This window comes from Saccopteryx bilineata, chromosome 1 (genome assembly GCF_036850765.1).
Source record: "Saccopteryx bilineata isolate mSacBil1 chromosome 1, mSacBil1_pri_phased_curated, whole genome shotgun sequence".
NCBI lineage: Eukaryota > Metazoa > Chordata > Mammalia > Chiroptera > Emballonuridae > Saccopteryx > Saccopteryx bilineata.
In genome coordinates, this window is record NC_089490.1 from 240,949,195 (window position 1) to 240,968,368 (window position 19,174).

Consider the following 19,174-nt stretch of genomic DNA (forward strand, 5'->3'; position numbering starts at 1 on the left):
TTGTTTGGTCATCAGGAAATAGAAATGTTTAAAAAATGGCTCCTAAATTCCTTTCCAAGCCCCAAGCTGTGTAGCAGTACATTGCTGAACAGGAGCATGAAGCTGAGAGGGGTGGAGGAATAATAGTCCAGAGTGATGGGGGCACTTGAGGACAGGACCCAGGTGCCAGGTGGGAAACACTAGGGTCTGACCCCTCAGCAGGGCCAGACAGGAAACCCAGTCTGTGAGCTGTGCGCCCCAGACACGGACAGATGCTATGTATACTAAAGGTGGTCTGTGTCCTTGTCACAGAGCCAGGGTCAGCCTGGATGGTACCTGGTTGGGGCCCATCCACAGCGGGTCCTAAGTGGCTCTCTAGGTCCCAGTGGGGTGAGCAGAGCCTTGGCTGCAGCGTGTGGCTCTCTGGGCAGCCTCACACCTCTGTGTCTTTCCTCCAGCCATGGCCCAATCCTGAGGTCCCATCCATTCCTCTGCACCAGCCTGCCCCTTCCTTCCAAATGATGCTCGTTTGGCAAGACAGGTTTGCTTGGCCCTTCCTCGCTGCCTGGACTTGCACCATATTGGTCTGTGCTTTGTGTGTGTCTATATGTGTTTCTGTTCTGAGTGTGACCCCAGCCCCAGCAGGGTTCCCAAAACCAGCTCAGCCTTCCTGGCCTCGTCCCCAGGACTCATGTCAAGTGACCTGGGCCCAGGGGTGATGTCTGTCTGGTCCTTTCTCCACAGGCCCCTTCAAGCCCTGCGAGTACCTCTTTGAGAGCTGGGGTGTCCGCCTGGCCGTGTGGGCCATCGTGCTGCTGTCTGTGCTCTGTAACGGGATGGTGCTGCTGAGTGTCTTCGCAGGGGGTCCTGTCCCCCTACCCCCCATCAAGTTTGTAGTTGGTGCCATTGCAGGGGCCAACACCTTGACTGGCATCTCCTGTGGTCTCCTGGCCTCCGTGGATGCCCTGACCTTTGGCCATTTTGCTGAGTATGGGGCCCGCTGGGAGTCGGGGCTAGGCTGCCGGGCCACTGGCTTCCTGGCCGTGCTTGGCTCCGAGACCGCTGTGCTGCTGCTGACTTTGGCTGCTGTGCAGTGCAGTGTCCCGGTGTCCTGTGTCTGGGCTCACAAGAAGGCGCCTGCCTTGGGCAGTGTGCAAGCAGGGGCGCTGGGTTGCCTGGCACTGGCAGGGGTGGCTGCAGCCCTGCCTCTGGCCTCAGTGGGGGAGTATGGGGCCTCCCCGCTCTGCCTGCCCTACGCCCTGCCTGAGGGGCGGCCAGCCGCCCTGGGCTTTGCCGTGGCCCTGGTGATGCTGAACTCCTTCTGCTTCCTGATTGTGGCGGGTGCCCACATCAAACTGTACTGTGACCTGCCGCGGGGTGAGCTGGAGACTGTGTGGGACTGCGCCATGGTGAGGCACGTGGCCTGGCTTCTCTTCACGGACGGGCTGCTCCACTGCCCCGTGGCCTTCCTGAGCGTGGCCTCCGTGCTCGGCCTTGTTCCTGTCACCCCTGAGGCAGTGAAGTCTGTGCTGCTCCTGGTGCTGCCGCTGCCGGCCTGCCTCAACCCCCTGCTCTACCTGCTCTTCAACCCGCACTTCCGCGAGGACCTGTGGCGGCTCTGGCCCTGTGCCCGTGGCCCAGGGCCCCTGGCCTCCACGGTGGCCAGCCACCTGGAGAAGAGCTCCTGTGACTCCACCCAGGCCCTGGTGGCCTTCTCCGATGTGGATCTCATCCTGGAAGCTTCTGAGGCTGGGCGGCCCCCTGGGCCAGAGGCCTATGGCTTCTCCACAGGGACCCTCATCTCTTGCCAACAGCCAGGGGCCCCCAGGCTGGAGGGCAGCCATTTTGGGAACCAGCAACCCTCCACAGATGGAGAGTTGCTACCGAGAGCAGAGGGGGCCGCACCGGGCTGTGGGAGCTTGTCGGCCAGCAGAAGCGTCCAGCCCTCTGGCTCAGGCTTTGCCTCCTACGTATAAATGTCCCTATCCTGGTGTCCCATCTCCTTCCCACCCTCCATGAACCATGGCTGCTTGTAAAATAAACATGACCCACAGCTGCTCTGTGGTCCGCAGGAGGATGGCCCAGGCTCCAGCACCGTGGTCGCCCATGGCCCATCACTGGCATGTGCTGCGTGTCCCAGTTTCCTCTGGGCCATCCTTCAGGCCTCTTCTCGGTCACTTCTGAGGCTGCCGCCAGAGATCTGGAAGTCTGTCTGCTTAAGGCAAAGGGGGCTGAGCAGGTCCAGGCTGAGAAAGGCCTGCAGGGGACCACCAGAGGAACTTGGGCATCTCCCCTGTGGCTCACGGATTGGACACAATACATGTTCTGTGTCCCATTAACCTGGACCTGTGCCATGCAGAGATGAGCCTGGGAAGATGTAACACAAGAAGTCCCCTTCTTAGAGGGTCACCGTGTATTTCAAGGTGGTGACAGTGCTGACTGTTCCTGCTGCACTGAACTCTGTTGATGGCCTTGAACCCAGCTCCCCAAAGTGTTTGGCAGCAGCTTTGTTTGCCTGGTTGGTCTTCGTGGAACAATGTCTCAGAGAATTCAGCCCTGCTCTCTCCCAGGTGCCTCATCTCTGTACCACCTAGTGCTACTCAGTGATCCCGTGAGACGCCACTCATCCTGGAAGCTCCTGGGATGAAGTGGGGGATTCCATCTGCCAGCAGAGACTCCACTCTCCACCTGCGAAGGATGAGCAGGAGGCTGCCCATGTGGTTCTGGCCTTGGCCCCCGGCACCGGGGTAGTGCACAGATTCCTCCCACCTTCTTCCCTAGCCCAAGGACCAAAGAAGGGGGCAGTTCCTGGACCCTGGCAGGTGCACACAGGCCAGCCTGTGGCTGTTGGCTTCCCTCTGGCCCTAAGTTGCCATCCGGTGGTTTTCTATCGTGTCACTTCTTGCCAAAGCCTGGTCTTCCCTTTGCATCCTGGGTCCTGCCTTCCCTGTGGGGCAGGGAGCCCGCAGCCAGCACACTAGAGGGGTGTTTGTTGTGTGAACTGTAGGAAGAATCATAGGAATTGGGTTTCTGGGGGCCCTTATGAATTTGCTGCTCACCCGGTGCCTCTGAGCATCTCTGAGGAATCCCCCCCCCAAATGCACTCGGGATGAGAATGAGAGAGTTAGGCCACTCTGCACACAGAGAGAATCTCGGTGAGACCTGTCCTGGGGCATCCCAACCTCAGTCTCATCAGGACAGGAGTCTGGAATCTGCCCCTGAAGGGAACAGTGTCCCCTTCGAGTCCAGGTCTGTAGCCAGCCCCCCAGCCCGGGGCGAGTGTCCAGCCTGGGACAACAACCCCGAGAAAGCCCTTCAGGTTCACAGCCCAGCATCCCTGCTCTCCCGCCGCTGCTCCCAGACCTCCAGGCGTGGGCATAGGCTGGAGACAGGAGGCCGAGACTGTGAGCAGAACAGGTGTTTTCCTCATTTTCGTCCAAGCAGCTGAGTTGCCCAGACTCTTTCAGGCTCTGGAACTCATGTGTTGGCCTTGTGACCACAAGAGAGACCCCAGGTCTATAGGTTCAGCCTCAGGACAAGCACTCGCCAAGTGACATTGCACTCATTTGTTGGGTGGATATTGGAAACGCCTGCTCCCCAGTCCCAAGGGCTGATGGACAGCCTTGCATGGAAGGAGCCTGCTGACTTTGGGTGCAGAAATCAGGTAACTTACGTGAGAGGTGCTCACTGAGGTGCCTGGGGACAACAGAATTGGTGTGATTGGGAGCCCTGGCTTCCAGGAAGTCACCCGGCCCCTCCTCACAGCTGCTCCTCCCATGTAATCGTGTCCCTTGGGGTCAGGAGGGAGCGCTGGGTGGGGTGTGGAGTGCAGGTCATGTGCTGGAGTCCAGCAGTCATAGGACCTGTCCCCTGCAGGTGGCCTCTTTGGAGCTCTTTGGTTGCCATCTCTTGGGTGACCACTATCACGTCACCATAAGGGCCTGAGCATGGACCCAGGCTGGCCCTTTTGGTTGGGGGGAGGTGGGAAGGGAGTGGAGATGTCTTCCCTGAACTACTTTCTTTGTCAAAAAGCTTGGTAGCGGTTACCTGCTTACTAAACATGCGGCGGCGAAGTCCAGGACCTGTTTGTGACTCTAGCGAGTGAGCAGGTCAGCCCTTTGGTTGTCTCCATTATGATCAGGAAACCAGAAGGGTTTTGTATGACTTGGATAAACATGGAGTCAGAAACCAAGTCATTCAATGCGTGTCTATGCATTTTGTTTTGTTGACAAAAATCTGAAATGTTGTCCGTGGGGAAGAATTCATCCAAGGCCTGGGGTGGCGGAAAGCCGGAACTGCTGAGCCGGTGAACGCTGCTGGGCTTGGGTGCTGCGTCCTCTCCCCAACTGGCTTACGGAGAGCTTTCAGTGGTGGAAAAACCAGGGTTTCTGAAGCCCCTCGGACATACCAGGAGGAAAAGCCCCTGAATTCGGTGCTGAGATTTGAAGATGGTGGCCTTCTCTCTGCCTTCCTCTTCCCACATAGAGTCCCAACCTCCTTCCCAGCTTTTCTGTCCAGGAAGAATGAAAAGTTTGAGGACTGGGAGGAACCTGAGTGACCAAGGTGCCCGGAGGTCACCAGAGCCTCCGTCCTTCCTGGCTCATCTTGTAACTACCTCTGCTACCTCCACTCTGGGCAACAGCTCTCCCACCCCAGGCTCCAGTCTCCTCCCTCTGTGGCCATGTGAAGTGTGAGACTTGTTGAGGTGTAAATATTTGGAATCTTCTGTATAATAAAGCTCAGTGAAGTGTTGCGTGTGTCCCTGGGCAGCTATCTCTGATGGATGTGGGTGTGGCCACGGAGGGGGGCTGTCTTGAGGAGGGTGGCCTGGTGTGCAGACTCATCTTCAGCCAGTCCTCTGCACTTGGGCACCTGGGGCCCAGCCAGAGAGGCGCAGGGTAGAAGTTTAGAGGGACTGGAATCATGCCACTTGCCCTTTGTGCCTGGCGCTGAGCTGGAGAGTAAATTATGTAAAGAAAGCAGGAACAAGAGGCTTCCTGTGACTCAGATCCAACCCTATTCCTGGGGTCTCCTGACATGGCAAACCCCAGAGACCAACTTGCTTTTCTCTGTGGGTCACCTTGTTCCCCACTCTCTGCCTTGGAAGCTTTCTCCCCCAAACCCTGAAGTGGGAGGCACCATCACAGAGTCAGAGGAAGAGTTTGGTTCACCAGAACCCACAGTTAGGGGACTGAGATGCCAGCCCCTGAGTTGTGTCTGGGCTGTACTGGCCTAGCACCTGACACCCTTCTGAGATGACAAGATGTGTTCCCAGGAGCACCTGTCCTCCCCTGAGAACTCCACCCCTGAGCATCCACCCTTCTTTCTGGCCCTGCTGCAGGAAGGCCGTGCAGTTGCCCTCCTTGGCTGTCTGGGCTGAGTGAGAGGTGGAGATGGGCTGACTCAGGAAACAGGGTTTCCCAGGAGGTCAGGTGTGGAGCACCGGGGAGGCAGCCTCTCAGCAAACCTCAGACAGGAGCAGTGGGCTGGGCCTCGCAGGTCTGACACTGAGCCTGCTCTGAGATTTGGGGGATCTGCTTCTCAACAACCGCTGATGGCTCCTCCGCACCCCCTTTATTTAAAAAGCTGTCTGTAAATTTAATTTTTGAATAAGTAATGCTGTCACAGAAAACATAGACCTCTTAAGTCTCTGTCTTCTCCCACCCCTACTGCCCACTTCCCAAACCCTCCTGGCTGCCCTGTTCCAGTTCCTTATGTAACTTGACACAAATGCAGAGTGAGGCAAATTCTCATCTTTCTACAGCGGGAGGAGCCCCCCTGCTGCTCCCTCACCTGCTGAGGGAGTTCAGAGACTTTTCCAGACCAACGAGACCTGCACTCCCCTTTCTATACCTGCTCATACCCCTGCCCAGATGAGTCATAGGTTTTGTTTCTTCCCTTCTATGCACCTGCTGGTTGCTCAGCCCCCTGTTCTTGTAAACAGTCTGCAGCCCGTCCCCGGGGGCATCACCTCACCAGTGCTGGGACAGCCCTAGGTCAAGAGGCGCCAGCGGGTCACCTTTGCTGGGTGGGCAGGCACTGGGGGCCAGGTGGTAGCCTGAAGAAAGCCAAGGCCGAGTCACTCCACCTGCAGCATGTCAGGGCATGTTTGTGATCAGGTGCACTGGGTGTGGAGGGCAGGCCTCCCGGAAGCAGCAGCACCAAGGCCAGAGCGGGAGCCAAGACAGGGGAGCCTGCATCCCTGTGCCCCCCACCAGCGACCACGTCCTGGTGGCAAAGGGGTAAGTGACCCTCTGACGCAGATGGCGGCTGCCCTGAGTAATGTGCCTCAGCTGACCCTTGCTTCTGCTGACCCAGTCTGTGTTTGTTCACACTGCTGCTGATGGTGCCACGCTGGTTCCCCACGTCCCCACTCTTCTCAGCCATGCCTGCAGGCTTGCGCATTGGTTCCCTGGCTTACGGTCTTGGTTCCTCTTGGTATTTCCCAGGTGGTGTCCTGAGAGATGGGTGAGACTCTCACCAGCCGGCGTCCTTGTCCTCACCAGGCCAACTCTTAGGTCCGCAGGCAACCGGCCCACCCCTGTCTGCCCAGGTCCCATCCAGGCCAACTGAGCTCTAGTGTGAGTGAATGCTTCATGCGTGCGGGCTCACTGAGCAACAGCTTCTGCCTGGACTGAGCTGTTTGTGTCCCTGAGAGCTGCTCTGTGACAGCTGGCACACCAGGCCTGGGCTGGGCCTTATGCTGTCCTTTCTCTCTTGAAAACCCACATCACAGTCCTTGTTCCTGTGGGTAAGGCCCTCTGCCTGGGCCTCTGCTGCTCTCTGACTTGGCCCAGGAGGAGTTCAGCCTGTTGTCCCAGGTGGAGGGCAGCCCAGCCTGCCCAGCCATCCGGCTCCCTGTGCACAGGGTGGGGCCTTGAGTGGGCTTGCTGGTGAAGCTGTGGCTTTGTTTTGCTCAGGTGAGTTGTTAAGAATTCTGTCACCTGCAGATAAGCCTCTTTGCACCTCTTCCTGCGGCCCCCTGCCCACAGCAGGAGGGGAAAGAGGGCAGTTACTCATGAATGGGAATGTGGCTGGGCAAAGCTTGTCCAGATGGGCCAGCAGGGGGGAGAGAGGTCATGGCAGGCGGTCCCTCCAGGTAACCTAGACCCTGGTTGGTAAACTGCGGCTCACGAGCCACAATGCAGCTCTTTGGCCCCTTGAGTGTGGCTCTTCCACAAAATACCACGTGCAGGCGCTACCTCGATAAGGAATGTACCTACCTATATAGTTTTTAAAATTTTTTTTATTCATTTTTAGAGAGGAGAGAGAGAGAGGGAGAGAGAGGAGAGAGAGACAGAGAGAGAGAAGGGGGGAGGAGCTGGAAGCATCAACTCTCATATGTGCCTTGACCAGGCAAGCCCAGGGTCTCAAACCGGCGACCTCAGCATTTCCAGGTCGACGCTTTATCCACTGTGCCACCACAGATCAGGCCTACCTATATAGTTTAAGTTAAAAAAATTTGGCTCTCAAAAGAAATTTCAATCATTGTACTGTTGATATTTGGCTCTGTTGACTAATGAGTTTGCCAACCACTGTCTAGGACATTGGCATGAGGGCTGGCAGAGGGGAGGGGCACGGATGGGGGGGATGAGCAGGTGACAGAGGCTCACCTTGTGGATCTTATCACTGCACCTGAGCTCTGTAGGCTCTGCCCTTGGAGGTCTTGGGTAGTGTCAGAGCCTCAGGACCGGTGGACAGTCAGCAATGGGAGACACTTCTCACTTTGTAGGGAAGGAAGCTGGGGGGAGGTGGCTGCCCATGACCCCAAGCTGCTCTGTGGAATGGAGGAGATGGATATGTCAATACTGGAACAGGGTTCCCTAAGGCATTCAGGAGGACTCTGGAGTCAGACGGGCCTGGCTCTGGTCCCAGACCGACCATCTGCTTCTGTGTCGTCATTGGTAAAATGGGGATGAGGACACTACCTCAACGCTGCAGGCTCCTGACACCAGAAAAGGAGAATTTTTGTATGAAGACACATGTGCCTGGCACTTAGTAAGACTTGGGGCTTTTAGCTGCTCAAGTCCCCAGAATGTGGGCTGTCTGGGGGCCACTCAGAGTGAAGCAGTAGAGGATCTCAGGGCTACTCCAGGTGGAAGGCGGTGAGCCTGGCAGGGAGCTGGTTCGAGCCTGTTGGTGATGTAGGACCGGCAGCCCTGAGGGATTAAGCTGCCCAGCATGTCCTGAGGTCAGTGGGGGTGGGGGGAGGAGCAAGACATCCCCCAGGAGGGACCACTGTACTACTTGCCCTGTCCTGTTGTCCCTCAGACATAACTCCCAGGTCAAGAGAGGACCTAGCCTGACCTGTGGTGGCGCAGTGGATAAAGCTTCAACCTGGAACGCTGAGGTCGCTGGTTCAAAACCCTGGGCTTGCCTGGTCAAGGCACATATGGGAGTTGATGCTTCCTGCTCCTCCCTTCTCTCTCTCTCTCTCTGCTCTCTACAATGAATAAATAAATAAAGTTTTTTTAAAAAAGAGAGAAGACCTAGAGGCAGAAACTTCAGCCACAGGAGGTCACCTCTGCTGGAAGGTGTGGAGAAAGCAGCCAGGCAGGACACTGAGGCAGAGTTGCACTGAGACTGAGTTACCCAGTAGTGGTCCTGATTGAAGCTTGCAGGAAATGGAAGGAGGGGGCGTGGCTAGTAGAAACAGTTGGAGAGGGCGTGGGCACTCTGGGACTACGGCAGGAGGTGGGGGGATATCCTGAGGAGCAAGGACAAAGCAAGTGTGCTGCTTAGGGCAGGGCAGGTCTGTGCCCAGCACCCTGCTCTGTTATTCTGCCCCAGAACTCCAGGCTAAATAGCAGTGGCGGGTGGCAGAATGTTCCTATTTAGATGTTTGGGGAGGGGAGGGTGCAGAAGAGGGATCTTGGAGTCTGCAGTTTGTGTGACAAGTCACGAGTGTCGTCTTTCCTCTTTAATTGGGGGGTTGGGGTCACTCAGTTCGCCTGTCCTAGGAACAAAGCGTGGGCAGAGGAGACAGCCCAGAGTAAAAGTAGTTCCTGGGCTTTTGAAAGAGAAGTTACTGGCTTGAGAAGTGGGTTTAAGAATGTTGTAGGTCCTGGCCGGTTGGCTCAGTGGTGGAGGGTCGGCCTGGTGTGCAGGAGTCCCGGGTTCGATTCCCGGCCGGGGCACACAGGGGAAGCGCCCATCTGCTTCTCCACCCCTCCCCCTCTCCTTCCTCTCTGTCTCTCTCTTCCCCTCCCACAGCCAAGGCTCCACTGGAGCAAATTTTGCCCGGGTGCTGAGGATGGCTCTGTGGCCTCTGCCTCAGGCGCTAGAATGGCTCTGGTCGCAACAGAGCGATGCCCCGGATGGGCAGAGCATCGCCCCCTGGTGGGTGTGCCAGGTGGATCCCAGTCAGGTACATGCGGGAGTCTGTCTGACTGCCTCCCTGTTTCTGGCTTCGGAAAAATACAAAAAAAAAAAAAAATGTTGTAGAAGCTGGGGAGTTACACAGTGTGGGGGGGGGGCTACAGAGAGAATTTCTATTTTCAGGTTGATGTCATCATGTCATTAGTGGATTACACAAATCCGGTCCTTGTCTTCACAGCCTTGAGTGTGGTATCACACGTGTCCTGCTGCAGGCTGCGTGAGGGACACTGGTGATTCAGGTAGATGAATGGGAACTGCCCGTTCAGAGGTGGATTTTCTGTGAGGGTGCCTTGCAGTGGCAGTCACTACACCAGGACAGACAGGGACGTAACAGTCCTACACCTGCCTTCCTCACAAAGTCTCTGGCTCAGCACAGCAACCTCTTCCACTTCAACTGATTGCTGTTTGATGTTTTCTGTCACCTAACAGTGAGGTCCAATTGTGTCACAGAATCCTGAGTGGGGAATGCAGGTTCAGCACCAAGCTGTTGCAAGGACTTGCCTTGAGATGGAGCTGGGGATAGAAGGGGACTGTAAACACCCCCATTAAAATTTGTACACTTGGGCCCTGGCCAGTAGGCTTAGCGGTAGAGTATCAGCCTGGCGTGTGTAAGTCCCGGGTTTGATTCCCAGCCAGGGCACACCGGAGAAGCGCCCATCTGCTTCCCCACCCCTCCCCCTCTCCCTTCTTGCTCTTCCCCTCCAGCAGCCAACGCTCCATTGGAGCAAAGTTGGCTTGGGCACTGAGGACGGCTCCATGGCCTCCGCCTCAGGTGCTAGAATAGCTCCAGCCACTATGGAACAATGCCCCAGATGGGCAGAGCATCACCACCTGGTGCGCATGCTGGGTGGATTCCAGTCAGGCGCATGTAGGAGTCTGTCTAACTGCCTCCCGGCTTCTAACTTCGGGGGGGGGGGAAAAAAACAAACAAAAAAACCCAACAAAAAACCAAAAGCTTGTTCATTTGGTTAATCCCCATCCGATTTCCTCACCAGGGCATTCTAAAACATGAGCACAAAACTGGGCACAAAGTAGGTGTTCAATATGTATCACTGGGCAAGTCAAAGCTCTGCCCCAGACATTCTAACCAGCTGGGTGATCACAAAGGGAGAGCGCTACCTTATCTCCCCACGTGGTGCTGAGACACCTGGACCCTGCAGCCTCTGCAGGCTGAGCATAACTAACTTGCTCCTGGCAGCTGTCCTGCGTCCGCAGCAACCACCCAGGGTCCCTAGTGATGGCAAGTTGGCAAAATAAAGGACAATTCTGGCTACTTGAACATTCTCACTGTAGCTCTGGCCAGTTGCTCCCAGACACGCATTCAAGATAGACACTGTAAACCTTCAAAAACGATTATTTATTTTTCAGGTTTAAAAGGGTTCAAATGTAAAAGCATGTACAAACACACATGTACAAGCTAAAAAAAAACAAAACTCCACTGAGATCAATGCAGAGCAGAATGTATGAATACACAGGTCTGTTTTATAGGACACAGAAACAATACAGTCATCAAATAGAGAGCACTGTAGAGAGGTAGGCAAACTGAGCTGTCAGACAAAGACACCAGGACAAACCCTAAATGCTGGGGCAGAACTTCTTCTCTGTGCCTCCGAGCTGCCTGGCCATCCTCTTCCATCCTGTGCTGTGTGCTTCTAAGCCACCGGCCACCGGTGGGCATCCAAGCCCTTCTTCATCAGCCTACAGAGCGAAGCCCAAGGTTCACACCAAGGCTACGACAGCACAGAGCCCCATGATATCACCTCCAAGGACTTCTCTGCTGCCTCCTGTATGTGACATTCCCTCCAACGGCACCATCTTCCACCTCTTGTGTGTTACTTTTTCCCCCAAGTGACACTAATTGCTCTGAGCTGAAGCTCAAGGACATTATACTAAGCAAAAACCCGATGTGCTCATTCCTGCACTCCTGCAGTTTGTGCTTCATGAAATGAGGAAACTCTCCACTTAAACTGGGGAAGCTTTCCTCTCCCGCAGATGGTCTGTTCCCCTCCTCCTGCCCCCTCGCCCCTTCCCGACTCCTGCAGATAGTCACTCCCCAGTGTTAAAAAAAATCTTAGAAAAAGAACAGGTCACCGCTCATGGTTCCATGCTGCCCCAAGAACACAAGTCACCCAGTGCTGCCTGCCCTCTAGTGTTGTCACAGGGTGACGACTGTTAGGAAAAACCCACTGCTGGCTGAGCCACAAGGCTATTTTGCTAAGTTACTATTTAGGAGGTTGCAATGGCAGAAAGAGCCCCCTCCCCCTGCCCCAGCCATTCTGAAGTATCGTGCGTACAGATCTGGTTAATTCATGTTTATACATATCGAATGCACACCCACTTCACAGACCAACAGTGGCAAGAAATGAGACCAATGCAAACACGCACCTCCTGCTTCTGCTGTGCATGCTTCTCCGTCCACTGACGGGCATTCTTGAGGAAGACAGGCCTGTTATATTTAAACTCTGAGGACTAAGACACAAACAGAGAAAAGCGTCAGCAGACAGAAAAAGGATTGCAGTGCTCAGCTCTGGCTGCCTCGCCAACGGAGTCAGAGGCACAGGGAATGGGGACCTGTGTTCACAGGAAATGGGACACTTACGATGTCGGCCATGAGTGGGTCATCGGGGTTGGGCTCCGCCATGAGCAGCTGAATGGAGGCCAACACTGTGGCGATGTTGAGGGACGGCCTCCAGGCACCCTGCACACACAGACAGCAGCTGCGTTGTGTTGCCAAGAACGAGACTGAAATGCCTCCCTGCCAGCCACATACGCTGTGGTTGGCCCTGCACCCCACTCACTCTGGGTGGCGTTTTGAGGACATCCAGGCAAATCCTCCCAGCGGAATCGATGTTTGGGTGGTAGATTGGAGTCAGGAACCGGATCTGAGGAGGTTCAAATGGGTATCTTTGAAAGCACAGGGCAAAAGAAACATTTTATTACAATTGTGCTTCTTGATACACTACAGACAGCTTCCTGGTGGCTACTCCAGAAGACAGCCTTTGAAATCAGGCAAACCTTTTCTCCCCCAAAATTCTTATTACTGAAATTTATAAGCAATAGAAAAGTGTAGAAATAACATATTTAAAACATTCATATGACCACCACCTGGATCAGGCCACTTCACCGTCTGAATACTTCGGCATTAAGTCATGATTAGACCAGAACTAAAATCCATGTCCTTTAGCGACTAGGTTGCTCTGTCTTCCAATAATTGTGCTTTACCCTGTAGGTTTATAATCTAATTCACACTCACCTCTCAGGAACGATCACTTCCAGTGTGAATACACCTTTTTCATAAGGTGTGTTGGCCCCACCTATTATTTCTTAAAAGGAAAAAGAAAAAAGTTGAGAGGTGATCGGATGACCTCCGCTCCACATCCCAGTCCAACACTCTATACCCACTGCGCCACCGCCTGGTCAGGCCCTGGATGAACTCATTTACCACACCACGTAGACCTAATGAAGTCAACGGCGTCACAGAGAAGCTGGGTGGGGACAGTAATACTCAGGGCTGTGCCCAGTCCTTGGAAAGCACTGGGCATGGATCAAACACAAACTGCAGATTTGCTTCGTTTGCACTGTAGCATGGTAACCATTTCTGTTTCCTGTCTGGCTTCACAGATATTTGAGGTGCTGATCTTTGGTCTAAACACCACTTCAGAGCTGATATCCAAATCGTGGCTACAAATCAGCAGAAGGTACAACAAAGGGCAAAGAAGAAATCGTCTAGCCTGACCAGGCGATGGTGCAGTGGACAGAGCATCGGACTGGGAAACAGAGGACCCAGGTTCGAAACCCTGAGGTCACTGGCTTGACCGCAGGCACATCCAGATTGAGCACAGGCTCATTGGCTTGAGTGTGGGATCACTAGCTTGAGCGTGGGATCATAGACATGACCCCATGGTCACTGGTTTGAGCCCAAAGGTCGCCAGCTTAAAGCCCAAAGTCATTGGCTTGAGCCCAAGGTCACTGGCTTGAGCAATGGGTCACTCACTGTGCTGTAGCTCCCGGTCAAGGCACATATGAGAAAGCAATTAATGAACAACTAAGGAGCCACAACAAAGAATTGATGCTTCTCATCTCTCTCCCTTCCTGTTTGTCCCTATCTGTCCCTATCTCTGTCTCTGTCACACACACACAAAAAAAGAAATTGTCCAGTGAACCTTTTATAAATGTAAACAAACCAGGGTACAGCTATGACTGGCGCTCTGACATCCTGATTGTTCCTCATGTGAGAAGACAGATTCAGTACAGCCTACAACAGGGTCATGGGTCATCCGACTGGATACCTACGTGCTCGCAGATCATCCATCTGGTCTCGTTCATGCCAGCACGTGATGCCTGGAGGTGGCTCAGTGGCTAGCAGGTTCAGCTCTCTCTTCAGACGCGAAGTCCTCTGCATGATCCACTGGTCACGGGCGCCCCCTCAGCTCACTCCGCCACACTAAAAGCTGCTGGGATCCACTAGGAGAAAGGGGGCAATACCAAAACAGACTCATGACTGGAGTTTTTAGCACATGGTTTGAATTTAGGGAAGGACAATGGATTCCTGATGTAAACCCCTATTCCCAGATGGCAGTCTGAATTTTTTCCATTTTCTTCTTGTTATCTATTCAAGCAAACACATTTAAAATATAAAGTACAAAAGATTCGAAAAGTTCTACGAACAGCAAAACAGTAGATGTTTTCAATTTATGTGTCTCCACAAATAAATGACAAACTCATTAGGCAGAGCTTGGGTCTCCTTCTGCTTGCCCCTGGACCCTCAGCATGCCTGGCTCAGCAGGGACAGACACATAAACTGTGGGAGGAGCAAGGACAAGGACATGGAGTCATCATTCTGAGGTATTTATAAGCTGATGCTTAATGGTCTAAGGCAGTGGTTCTCAAAGTGTGCACCAGGGCACACTGGTACACCCTAGAAGATTTCCAGGTGCGCCCTATAATATTCCAGAGAAATATGTGCCTGTTGGGGACCAAAAAACCAACAGTTTTGGGAGACAGAGGTGTGGGGAATTGGCTGTAAGCTGACAGTCTGCCCAACCCCCCACCTCATTTGCCTGATTAGGTTGCAAAAGGCTGTTAAGCTTTGGTGCTGGATTGTTTACACTACCTCCCATGTTTCCCGGAAAGACTGGAGGCAAGTTTCTTCTATCCTTTGCTGGGGTAAAGTTAAGATGATATGTATGGTGGGGGTTTTCTGCACTTGGTAAAATTCTTGGGTTGCCTTGGAAACATGATCAAAGATCTCATTGATTTGCTAATGGCCCACTTTGCCCTTTAAATAAAGCAAGATACAATTTTTAGGCGCACTTTGTTCTTGCCAGCAGCAATTACAGAGCCCTCCCGACCGGTATTTTCTTAATTCCGCACCATTCCCACTCAGGACCTGGAATGACTAGCTGTGCTGGTTCGCAGCATGTGCCCAGATACAAAAATAAATATGGTTACTCTAATATACCATTTCATTACGGAAATACCGCTCTTTTTGTTAACACATCATTATTATATTTATTAACATTATATTATTTTTAGATAAATACACCCAAATAAAATGAATAGATTTCTCAAAAAGAAGCGTGAAATTGAAGAATCCGATTCTGGAAGTGTGTAAAGTTAAGTGTAAATATAATAGGACTTGAAGGCTGATGGGCAGAATTTAATTTACTACATTTTCCATCACTTAAAACTGAACAATACGATTAGATTAGAAACCCAATTCATGGAAGCTTTGATTTTGGTTTAACATTAACAGAAGAACTGGTTATATCCACTGATCATGGATTGATGATTAAACATAAGGAATTGTCTCTTGAAGCCTTTTGGATTTCTATAAAAGAAGAATATGTGGCAATATCTAAAACAGCTTTGACTATTTTATTTTACTATAATTTTCAACATCCTATTTATGTGAATTAGGATTTTCTACCCTCAACACAATTAAGAGTAAAAAGAGAGAAATTCTTCAATGTATTGATGAGGAAATGAGAGTTTGCCTTTCAAATATAAGCCTAAACATTGAAGAAATTGCTAGGACATATCAGGCTTGCATTTCTCATAAACACAAGAATGAAACAACACATTCGCACTGGGACCTGCTGAATTTACTAAATCTTTTTTTTTTTTTTTTTTTTTTTTTAATTTTTTTTTTTTTTTGCATTTTTCTGAAGCTGGAAACAGGGAGAGACAGTCAGACAGACTTCCGCATGCGCCCGGCCGGGATCCACCCGGCACGCCCACCAGGGGGCGACGCTCTGCCCACCAGGGGGCGATGCTCTGCCCATCCTGGGCGTCGCCATGTTGCGTCCCTCCTGGGTGTCGCCATGTTGCGACCAGAGCCACTCTAGCGCCTGGGGCAGAGGCCACAGAGCCATCCCCAGCGCCCGGGCCATCTTTGCTCCAATGGAGCCTTGGCTGCGGGAGGGGAAGAGAGAGACAGAGAGGAAGGCGCGGCGGAGGGGTGGAGAAGCAAATGGGCGCTTCTCCTATGTGCCCTGGCCGGGAATCGAACCTGGGTCCTCCGCACGCTAGGCCGACGCTCTACCGCTGAGCCAACCGGCCAGGGCCTAAATCTTACTAAGAATGTATCTCTCTCTCTCTCTCTCTCTATACATATATATATATATAAAGATAACTTTTTGTCATTTTTTAATTTTTAACCCCTTTTTTATGAATTCTAAAAAGCATAACTAAAAAATGTAACATAAAAATGGGCCCTGGCCGGTTGGCTCAGTGGTAGAGCGTCAGCCTGGCGTGCAGGAGTCCCGGTACAATTCCCGGTCAGGGCACACAGTAGAAGCGCCCATTTGCTTCTCCACCCCTCCCCCTCTCCTTCCTCTCTGTCTCTCTCTTCCCCTCCTGCAGCCAAGGCTCCATTGGAGCAAAGTTTGCCCGGGCGCTGAGGATGGCTCTGTGGCCTCTGCCTCAGGCGCTAGAATGGCTCTGATTGCAACAGACCAAGGCCCCAAGATGGGTAGAGCATCACCCCCTGGAGGGCATGCCGGGTAGATCCCGGTCGGGCACATGCGGGAGTCTGTCTGACTGCCTCCCTGTTTCCAACTTCGGAAAAATACAAAAAAAAAAAAAAGTAACATAAAAATGTTTTTTAATGTCAGAATAAATTTAATTTTGTCACATTTATTTTGTTTAATTACCATAAAAGCACGCTTGGACTTTATATATTTTTCTTTAATATTTGACTTAATTATTATAACATATTTCTCAAAAATTTGTATATAGTGCGCCTACACGTGTTTGTAGGATTTTAAATGCGCCCCGACTTCAAAAAATTTGAGAACCACTGTGCAGGCGTCCCCAAACTACGGCCCTCGGGCTGCATGCAGCAGCCCCCTGAGGCCATTTATCGGCCCCCCCTGGCCCCCCCCCACACTTCCGGAAGGGACACCTCTTTCATTGGTGGTCAGTGAGAGGAGCACTGTATGTGGTGGCCCTCCAATGGTTTGTGGGACAGTGAACTGGCTCCCTGTGTAAAAAGTTTGGGGACCCCTGGAAGGTGTAGCCCTCGCTGGTTAGCTCAGTTGGTTAGACTAGAGCATCATCCCAGTGCCCCAAGGTTGTGGGTCAGTCCCCAATCAAGGTACATACAAGGGTCAACCAGTGAATGCATAAATAAGTGGAACAACAAATCGATGTTTCTCTCTTTCTTTCTCCATAAAATCAATTTTTAAAAAAAGGTCTGACATACATGTAAATAGAATGATTTTTAAAACCGAAACTAACAATGCTAATGATGAATCCACAAATAATCAGTATATTCCTTCCCTTTTAATCCCTCTGCCCTTCTATCCAGCTATAACTTCTGTACAAAATGTAACAAAAACTGACAGCATATGACAAGATGCCCAACATCATTAGCCACTAGGGAGATGTCAATTGAATCCACAACCACAGACTTCACAACTGCTAGGATAACATCACAAAGATAACACTTAAGTGTTGGGGAGGATGTGGAGAAACTGGAACCTTCCCCTTGTTGATGGGAATAATGCAAAACGACACCACCTGTCAGGTTTAACAGAGGCAAGTGATCCCTCAGTGCCACGCCCAGGTTTATAATCAAGAGAACTAAAAATACACGTGTGAGCACACATCTGTACTCGGATGTTCACAGCAGCACTGTGTGTAACAACCAAAAAAAGGGGGAAACAACCCAAATGCCCGTCAGCTGAAGAATAAACAAAATTTAGGTTTGTGATAAGTGTATAAAATGGCTTCAAAACTCGCATTTACAGCATCACCAAGGATCTGAATCACTTACATTTCCAATTATATTTTACAGCACTTTATGACGGAAAAAAATTCTATAGTAAATTTGAAGATTCAGAAAGGGCTCTGCGTCTGGCTAGGTGCCTTCTCCACCCTCCGACCGCCCGAACCCGAGGGCCCCTCCCCTGAGGGAACCCCCACGCCACACAGGAGCAAGACTTCCCCCAGACCCACAGGGGCCCCCACAAGGGCCCAGCAGGGACCGACACCAGCCCCTTCTTTACCGTCACCGAACTCCTCACAGCGCCTCAGCCCGCCGACCCGCCGCCACCTGCGCAAGCGCGAGCACAGGAGGGCGTCGACCCGCCTCCCACCCGGTGCGGGTTGCAATTGGCTCGCAGCGAGGCGGGAAGACGAGCGCCACCGCCCATTGGCCCAGGCTCTGCGCCCGCGAGTTCAACTGGGAGCGCGCGAAGCGGCGGGTTCAGGTGCGGCGCAGGCTGACCCAGGCCTGGCTCACCGCTAGGAGGCTAACCTCCTCGTCGCCTTTTGCTATCCGAGCGGAAGGAGCTGGAAGCCAGCCCCCGAGGGCCAGTGATGGGAGCGGGGAGATGCCATGTGCAGCAGGGCGGCCGCGGCACTTGTGACTCGAGGAGCCTTCTGACCCGCTGGTGGACGTTAAGGTTGCGGATTGAGCCTAGCGATCGTCCCGGCCGTTAGAGTTCGGGGCCGAACGGGCGGGCTGCGGAGGCGGATCCTGGCTTGCAGAAGCCAGGACTGGACTCTGAGGCGTGGATCCTGCGCCGGGAGCACCCGTGGGCAGCTAAGCCGCCCGGTGGAGGCTCGCAGCTGGTGGAGCCCAGTCCTCTGGGGAACACCCTCAGCCCCGAACCTTCGTCTCACTGCTTTCCGCCCACTGCGGGCCTGGGGGCCGCGCTGTTGCGGGCGGACGGCCAGACAGCCGGCGCTGTGACCTGAGGTGATCTCTGCACCGAGTCCCCATTGTGTCCCCGAGGCCACAGCATGGTCTGCGCTCTCCCCTGGAGAGACCTACACACGGGCTCCGTCCAGACTCCACCCCGGGGTCCCTCTCCCTCGTCGTAGGAATGAACGAACCAGTCACGCGACTGGTAACAGATGGGGGAATAGTGCCCAGGCTGCCCCCGGGTTAGCTGTTGGCGCTCTGGTTTAGGGGCGGCCCTTCTCGCGGTGGTGTCCTCCCGTCACTCCGGAGTTCGCTGCTTATTTTACAGCTGGTACTTTCTGTATCTTATTTTCTTCTGTAAATAAGTGAAATAATAAATCGATGTTTCTCTCGCTCCCTCCCTCCCTTCCTCTCTCTCTAAAATCAATTTAAAAAAATTTTAATGTCTCTTAGAAAAAGCAGGAACTCTGTGGAGTCTGACGGAGAGGTGGAATGGCGTGAGAAAACCACCAAATACCTTTGGCTTTGGGAACCTAACTGAAAGGGTCGGATAAAAAAAGAGAAACCCACGGGTTAGATGTGCCGCGTGTGTTTGTCCACCAGAGAGCGGTGTGCTAACGTGGGGATAGAGGTGGGGCAGAAGGAGTTCCTAAACCTTGTGTACAG

General features: G+C 52.9%; 2 protein-coding genes and 1 long non-coding RNA gene across 3 annotated transcripts in view; 2 read left to right on the forward strand and 1 right to left on the reverse strand.

Moving 5' to 3' along the window:
• Positions 1 to 4,662, forward strand: part of LGR6 (leucine rich repeat containing G protein-coupled receptor 6) — a 71,936-nt gene extending 67,274 nt beyond the window's left edge. The window contains exon 18 of the mRNA XM_066239404.1: positions 724 to 4,662. Within this exon, the coding sequence (XP_066095501.1) occupies positions 724 to 1,955 (1,232 nt within the window). The 3' untranslated portion in view covers positions 1,956 to 4,662. The remainder of the gene's footprint in view (positions 1 to 723) is intronic.
• A 1,455-nt stretch (positions 4,663 to 6,117) lies between these two features.
• Positions 6,118 to 13,489, forward strand: LOC136310611 (uncharacterized). The gene is made up of 3 exons (XR_010726591.1): positions 6,118 to 6,221; positions 9,481 to 9,596; positions 12,979 to 13,489. It is a non-coding gene; the product is annotated as an uncharacterized lncRNA (long non-coding RNA).
• UBE2T (ubiquitin conjugating enzyme E2 T) lies at positions 10,694 to 17,926 on the reverse strand. The gene is made up of 7 exons (XM_066239417.1): positions 17,868 to 17,926; positions 13,651 to 13,821; positions 12,611 to 12,680; positions 12,156 to 12,261; positions 11,957 to 12,055; positions 11,743 to 11,826; positions 10,694 to 11,055 (listed from the first exon to the last, which is right to left on the reverse strand). Exons 2-7 carry the CDS (start codon positions 13,757 to 13,759, stop codon positions 10,933 to 10,935), a joined length of 591 nt encoding a protein of 196 aa, XP_066095514.1. The 5' UTR covers positions 13,760 to 13,821; positions 17,868 to 17,926; the 3' UTR covers positions 10,694 to 10,932.
• Positions 17,927 to 19,174: the final 1,248 nt, after the last annotated feature.